The sequence below is a fragment of the Tiliqua scincoides genome, chromosome 2 (assembly GCF_035046505.1).
Source record: "Tiliqua scincoides isolate rTilSci1 chromosome 2, rTilSci1.hap2, whole genome shotgun sequence".
NCBI classification, from domain to species: domain Eukaryota; kingdom Metazoa; phylum Chordata; class Lepidosauria; order Squamata; family Scincidae; genus Tiliqua; species Tiliqua scincoides.
Window position 1 is genome coordinate 267,893,227 of NC_089822.1, and position 7,961 is coordinate 267,901,187.

At 44.8% G+C, this 7,961-nt stretch overlaps 1 protein-coding gene across 1 annotated transcript; it reads right to left on the bottom strand.

The window, feature by feature from the left end:
- Window positions 1–428: 428 nt before the first annotated feature.
- Window positions 429–6,556, bottom strand: LOC136640372 (zinc finger protein 665-like). Its single transcript, XM_066615452.1, has one exon. The coding sequence runs from the start codon at window positions 5,984–5,986 to the stop codon at window positions 3,806–3,808; it is 2,181 nt and encodes a 726-aa protein (XP_066471549.1). The 5' UTR covers window positions 5,987–6,556; the 3' UTR covers window positions 429–3,805.
- Window positions 6,557–7,961: the final 1,405 nt, after the last annotated feature.

Here is a 7,961-nt window from a genome sequence, read left to right on the forward strand (position 1 = left end):
CATCGTTGTGCGTTCATTTCTAGATTTGGGACAGGGGGAAGAAGGGAAGTCAGGGTGATGCTTCTGCTGGCTGTCACCTCATTGGCTGGCTAAAACTGCTAGTTGCAATACAAAAATTGCAATGTATGCACTGTAAAGAGTCAAACGTACATCTCCAGGACTTCTATTCTGATCCAGGAGAGGACCTGCCCTCTAATTCTCTGACTGTGTTGCTTCTTCAGCAGCCTTGGTGAGGGACCGTGTCGAACGCCTTCTGAAAGTTCAGATATATAATGTCCACAGGTTCTCCCGCATCCACATGCCTCTTGACCTTTTTAAAGAATTAGGGCACAATGAGATAGCTCTGATCAGGAATCTTTTAACAGAGAGAGAGATTCCCTTGAAAATAGATTGGAGCTTCCTATCAAATAGATGATTTATTGGAAGGAACGTATATTAAAAACTCACCAAGGGCTTAAGGACACAGCAAGAAATATCAATCAACTCTAATTATTACATTAATGAAAGTAGCATGTGGTGTGAGTATATGCTCCAATGAAAAGGGATACTTAAATGGGGGGATTATAAATGCTCTACTCTCTGCTCCCTTTCCCTAGGATTGACCTAGCTAGGGCAGGGTCTCCAAACATTTTGGTACAAGGGCTGAATCCTATATTTGACATGGTGTCAAGGGCTGGAAAATAAATACTATATACATGATGAGCCGATGTGCTGAGAGTTTGCTTGAATACAGTAAGCGGTAATACAGTAAGTGGTATTTACTGTACTGTATTTACTGTAAGTAAGTAAATGTACAGTAAGTGGGAGCAGAGGGCAAAATTGACTTGCACAGGAAGAGGATTTTGAAAAAGCATCAAGCAACCTATGACGCAAATCACAAACTTCTTTTGTCTCGGTATCTGCTCTGGATAAGTTTAATGGAGACATTAACTTTAATTTATATTTATATTCCAGGTCTCTCAGCATCTCCCAGTTAGCTTCTTGTTAAGCACATAGTTATAGGAAATTTTCCAAGACCCACGAGGGGTAATGGGCCAATCACCCAACCCAAAAAATGCTGAGTCCTGAGGCACGGTGACCTTTGACCCCAGACTGTAACCCACATGTGGAGGCCACTGGATGGATAGCCCAGTATAAGCATAGCAACACATAAGATGAAATAAAGAAAAAGCTGCTTGTTGGTAAGAAAGAACCATATTGCAAGTCTGACTGAAAGTCTGACTACTTCATTTAAAAGCAAAATTGTTAAGTTCACAGAAGCTGCTCAGGTCTCAGAGTGTAAACACTCTGGAATGTAACTCAGACAAGCAAGTACCAGTTTCGAGCAGAGATGGGCCTCACGACCTTGGCAGAAGATACACGTCTTGGCAAAAACATTCACTCACTAATTAATGCCTGCATCCACTAGAGAGACTCTGTAACTTTTACTGTAATGCTTTTAGGGCAAAAGGCACAAATAGACAAAAGCTAGGACAAAATAGGCTTTGCCCTAAAGTGTAACCCACATATATGGGGACATAGTAGTCATTAGAAGTAGGTCTTAAGGAACCAGAAAGGTTGCTTGATTTTAGAAAAGAACAGACAAAAAGCTTTAACTTTGCAGAAAGGCTCCACAGGTGTTTGATGTTCACATTGACACAAGGGACAGGTATGCAGATAATGGTACCAGTCAAAGGTATATGGTGTCATTTCTTTTAATGAGGAGACCTGTCAAAGTAATTCTAATTGAATTGATGGATGTGAATAAGGTTCAACACTGGGTCAACACTGGATAAATCGTATTATAGCACACCCTACTGGTTTTTGAAAACTGTATTCAATATGTTTAAATGTCTAATTTTACCTTTCATGGAAACCTGTAACTTGAAACACACCTATCAGGTGTCTCTAATGTTATCTATAGCCTATTAGGAGTTTGCCCCATCTATGATGTCAAGCTTCAGCCAATGGGAAGTCTAGATTTTCAAACAAAGAACCCAGAATGGTATAAAGGGTCCAGTTAATATTGGGAAAGTGCTCTCATGCTTTGGACACTAGTTCCGTGAGATGCCCATTGCTTGCAATGAAATAAAAGCCTGCAAACCTTCATTCCTGAGTACCGAGATTTCTTGAGTTGCTTTCTTCAACCTTGCAACAGTCCCATCACCCCAAGCTGCCAAACAATCATGTCTGCCTCATCCCTCAGTTACCAGGCCGATTCCTCACACCCACGCTACACTCCCATCCGCCCCATCTCCCTTCAAGGTCTCCACTGGCGCCCAGGCCCCCCAGCACCTGAAAGCAATTTACCCCTTGTTTATGGCTCTGCCTGCTTGACCAGTTGGTCTCTGCAATTGATACCAACTGTCCCCCTGTTCCCAAATGGGCCACCTTGCAGAAATACCATTCCTCGACTGGCTTTGAAGTTACCAGGCCAGAATTCTCTTTTTGTTTGCTGTCAGGTCAAGCTCTTCCATTACCCATCATCCTAATGCTGTGCCATATTATTAATAAACTCTACCCCACTAATATGATCTAGTCCTGTTACCCAATTCTACCCCAACAGCTATCTTTGTATATTCTTCAAGGCCTCCTTCTCTTCCTCTACTGCCTGATGGACTTTTACCATTCTGTCTGTCCACATCACTGTGGGGTGCAGAGTGTGGTCAATGGTCATTATCTTCTGAGTCTTACGATCTAAGGTCTCTAGTTCTGCCTGTGTCCAGGCTCCTATTACTGCAGTGTACCTGATGACGGGTATAGCCCAGGGGTTTCTGGCTTCGATGGTGTCCCCAACTGGTGTTTGGACTTTAGAATTTTTCTGACTCTCCTGATGTGTTCACTTTCAATTTGCTTTTATCTTCAGGATGTTTGATGCTATCTGCCTGAAGTAGGCCCAGATATTTATAAGGTTCTTCCTCATCCAAGTTCTTAATATGGTTTCCACTCTATTTCCTCAGTTTTTATTATTTTCCCTCTATTCCACCTGGTGCTGTCCCATTTTTAATTTTCTTTACTCTTTTACTTATTAATTCAGGTGTTATTTTTAAATCTTGCATTTGTTGACAACATTTTTCATCCTTTTTATCCAGCCTGCTTTTTTGTTGTCATCTCTTGGAGTGTCCCACAGTTTTGCCCAGAATTGCAATTCTGTATTTGGTGCTTCTGTGTTTCCTGCAGTTTCTCCATCTATGCATTGATAGAAGCGTTTTTGATCGGACTGGGAGATTCTGCCTCTATTTTGCAATTCTGGCTTCACATCTGCTAATCTTTTTTGTCACTGCTGTTATTTGCTGTTTTACTATTTCCAGCACTTCTCCCTGAATCTAGATGGCATTTTTGAATCAGAGACTGTCTGATATTTTCCTCCTTCCGCTTCTTGTCTTTCATATCTTTCCATTTGCTAGCATTTGGCCACAGCATGGCAATTTTATTTTCTAATCTAGTCATTATTCTTCTTATTATTATTACCCAGAAAATTTATATACCACTTTTCAGTTTGAGTATTTGACAAAGCAGTTTGCATATCACAATAAATGGTTCATTATCCTAAAAGGGCTTATAATGTTAAAAAAGATACAGAAGAGACACCAGCAACAACCACTGGAAAAGGCACCATGCTGGGGTGAAGATCGACAGTTGCTCTCCCCCTGCTAAATATAAGAGGACATCGCTTTAAAAGCTGCCTGTCTGTGCAGCTTGCAGCATTTCACTTTGCTGAAAAGTGTGTCATGTGTTCACATGAAATACTCACTGAAGACACAAGGATTGAAATGGTCTCTCTCTGGTGTGCATTCATGAGCCATTGGGGCTGATGAAACCATTTCTATTGATTCTCCCCTGTGTGGGTTCTTAGATGCACAGTCAGGGTTGAGCTCATACTGAAGCTCTTCCCACACTCCAAGCATTTATATGGTTTCTCTCCTGCGTGGGTTCTTTGATGGCTAGTGAGTTCTCCACTTGACCTGAAGCTCTTCCCACACTCCAAGCATTTATATGGTCTCTCACCTGTGTGGATTCTTCGATGTTTTGTGAGGTCTCCACTTGCACTAAAGCTCTTTCCACACTCCAAGCATTTATATGGTTTATCCCCAGTGTGAGTTCTCTCATGATAAGTCAAGCTTGTACTTAAACTGAAGCTCTTTCCACACTTGAAGCATTTATATGGTTTCTCTCCGGTGTGGGTTCTTTGATGTGAAGTCAGGCTTGAGTTCACGGTAAAGCTCTTTCCACACTCCAGGCATTTATATGGTTTCTCTCCGGTGTGGATTCTTTGATGTGAAGTCAGGTGCGAACTACGTCTGAAGTTCTTTCCACACTCCAAGCACTGATATGGCTTCTCCCCTGTGTGGATTCTCTGATGCAGATTCAAACTATTATTCCTACTGAAACACTTTCCACACTCCAAACATTTATATGGTTTCTCTCCTATATGGATTTTTTGATGCATAGTCATGTGTGAGCTTTGACTAAAGCATTTTCCGCACTCCAAGCATTTATATGGTTTCTCACCAGTGTGAGTTCTGTGATGTGAAATCAGGCTTGAGCTCACACTGAAGCTCTTTGCACACTCCAGGCATTTATATGGTTTCTCCCCTGTGTGGGTTCTTTCATGCAGAGCAAGGCTTGAACTCAAACTGAAGCTCTTTGCACACTCCACGCATTTATATGGTTTCTCCCCTGTGTGGGTTCTTAGATGCAAAGTCAGGATATTTTTGTCACGGAAGTGCTTTCCACACTCCTGACAATGATATGGTTTCTCCCTCGTATGGGTTCTTTGATGTGAAGTCAGGCCAGAGACCTGACGGAAACACTTTCCACACTCTGAGCATTCAAATGGCTTCTCCCCTGTGTGGGTTCTTTCATGCACAGCGAGGCTTGAACTAACACTGAAGCTCTTTCCACACTTCAGGCATTCATATGGTTTCTCTCCTGTGTGGGTTCGATAATGGTAATTGAGGCTTCCTTTCCCACTGAAACACTTTCCACACTCCGAACATTCAAATGGCTTCTCCCCAGTGTGGGTTCTTTGATGTGCTCTAAGTTTTGATTTACAGCTAAAGGTCTTTGCACATTGAGGGCATTTTTCCTTCCTCTTTCCAGTTCCTTTTCTGGGATTAACTGGAATGAAATTTCCACCCTGAGAAGCGTCAGATTTATTCCTCCTTTTCTCAGCCTGGCTTCCCTCCTGCTTCTTTGATCTCTCTTGATGTGAATCTTTCTCCTGAGTGTGGATCTTCTTATGGGAAGCAAGATGTGTGCCTGAACTGAAGCTCTTTCTCCTCTCAGGACACTGTAATGATTTCTCTCCTGGGTGGGATTTGCTGTGTCTATTAATGCTGGATTTACAACTGGTTGCTTCCTCATGCAAAGGATACAACCCACTTCTCCTTACTTTGGAATGTTCCTCTTCAGTTGGAATTCTGTGGAGACAAACAATGAGTTTTCTCCTCCAGGGAGGTGCTGGGCTTGCCTCCGGCCTCCCAGATCCTTCTTGGCCTCTTAGGATCATTTCCTCCACATCAGGTGCAGTTGTTTCTGGGGAAACTCCACATGGCTCCCTCTGATCCCCACTGTCTTCTCTGTTTCCCTTTCCAGTTCCTTTTCTGGAATTAACTGGGATGAAATCGCCACCCTGAGAAGTGTCAGATTTATTCCTCCTTTTCTCTGCCTGGTTTCCCTCCTGCTTCTTTGATCTCTCTTGATGTGAAGGTTTATCCTGTGTGTGGCTCTTCTTATGGGAAGCAAGATGTGTGCCTGAACTGAAGCTCTTTCTCCTCTCAGGACACTGAAATGATATCTCTCCTGGGTGGCTTTTGCTGTGTTTATTAATGCTGGATTTACAACTGGTTGTTTCCTCATGCAAAGGATACAACCCACTTTCCCTTACTTTGGAATGTTCCGCTTCAGTTGGTATTCTATGGAGACAAACAACGAGTTTTCTCCTCCAGGGAGGTGCTGGGCTTCGCTCTGGCCTCCCAGATCCTTCTTGGCCTCTTGGGATCATTTCCTCCACATCAAGTGCAGTTGTTTCTGGGGAAACTCCACACGGCTCCCTCTGATCTTCACTGTCTTCTCTGTTTCCCTTTCCAGTTCCTTTTCTGGGATTAACTGGGATGAAATTGCCACCCTGACCAGCATCAGATTTCTTTTTCCATTTCTCAACCTGGCTTCCCTCCTGCTTCTTTGATCTCTCTTGATGTGAATCTTTCTCCTGCGTGTGGATCTTCTTATGGGAAGCAAGATGTGTGCCTGAACTGAAGCTCTTTCTTCTCTCAGGACACTGAAATGATTTCTCTCCTGGATGGGATTTGCTGTGTTTATTAATGCTGGATTTACAACTGGCTGCTTCCTCCTGCAAAGGATACACCCCACTTCTCCTTACTTTGGAATGTTCCTCTTCAGTTGGAATTCTATGCAGACAAACTATGAGTTTTCTCCTCCAGGGAGGTGCTGGGCTTCCCTCCGGCCTCCCTGATCCTTCTTGGTCTCTAAAAGGCGCTTTCTCTGCCTCAAGCGTGGTCCCTGCCGCTGACGCCCCACACGGCTGCCTCTGACCCTCACCGTCTTGTCTGCTGCTTCCTGGAACAGAGAGAGAATCAGCACAGTTCAGAAATGGGATCTCCACACTGCACTCCCAGCAACTCAGAAGGAAACCGCAATGGATTTGGAGGAATTCCAAAGCAATGGTGAGACTGAAGGCCAGTGAGGCAGCAACCCTGAACCTGCACACTGGCCCAGGACAGATTTGGGCCATTATGGGCGGAATCCTAACCATGTCTACTCAGAAGTAAGTCCCATTTTGTTCAATGGGGCTTACTCTCAGTAAAGTGTGGTTAGGATTACAGCCCAACAGTACAGCTGTATGACTGGTTGGTTGGACCTTCATGTTCCATGTCAGGGCAGCAGGGGAGGACAGCCCTTGCCTTCCCAATAACAGAGTGGCACGGGAGCGCAGGGAGACAATGCAAGAAGCAGGCGATCCCAAACAGAGCCAGACACAGGCTTGTTTGTTGCAGGAGCCAAATTGGTAAAGGAGCAGGCAGAAGACTAGTCAGTCCTGGAGTCAGGGGGACAGCAGGTCACAGTCACGATAAGGTAGTCCAAGTCACAGAACAAACCAGCAGCACGACACACAGAAACCCACACCAGGAGTCTGTGCTTGCCCCATATATACCAGGGCCAGCCAATCAGAGTAGGGCGACCTCACAGTCACAAGGCTGTCTTGTGACCCACTCTGATTGGCTGTCCAGTGGTGCATTGCACCATTCCTCCATAGCCTCTGTGACTCAGCACTCATCTCTCCCCAAGTCACGTGACTCCCACCTGCAACAAGTGCAGTTGATTGCATCAGCTGAGCTGCTTTGCTGATTGCTTCTCACCAGGCCCAGATAGCAGGGCCTCCTGCCACATCCTGGCTAATAACTATCTCAAGCCTGGGATGCCAAAAACCTGACAGGTGTATTTGTAATTGTGTTTTTCCTTTGGTGCTGTGAGACACCTTGAGGCCCTCTCTGGGAAAGACAGGCAGGATGCACATTCCCAGATTAAACACAAACACACACGTCTCTGGCGGGTGACCATTGAACACAAACTCCTGCATGGCTCAGGAATTGTTCGGCTGGCTCTTGTGAGTGGAGGGAAACTGTGAGCAGGACTTGGACTGAAATGCCAGCTTAGCGTTTCCCATGGAAGGGAAGATCCAACCAGGCATTCCTTGTTTACCCAAAGGGCCCTATCAGCATGGGGCTAAACTGGGGAAGAGTCACCATGGGTGTGATGGAGGGGGAGGTGATATGTTATCTCCAATGTCCCGCTCAGCCCCAGTGATGACCCCGGGGTGCCCTCAGGTTTCTGTTTCAGAGTACGAATAGAAACACAATCATTGGCAGGAATGGAGGGTAAAACATCACCGTTGTCCTCCGCTCACCCCACTGTCAGCTCTGAACAGACCTGTGTGAATGGGGACCCTTCCTCACAAC

Coding starts and splice junctions, on each gene's coding strand:
- LOC136640372 (XM_066615452.1), bottom strand. CDS start 5,986: ATGATCCCAAGAGGCCAAGAAGGATCTGGGAGGCCAGAGCGAAGCCCA.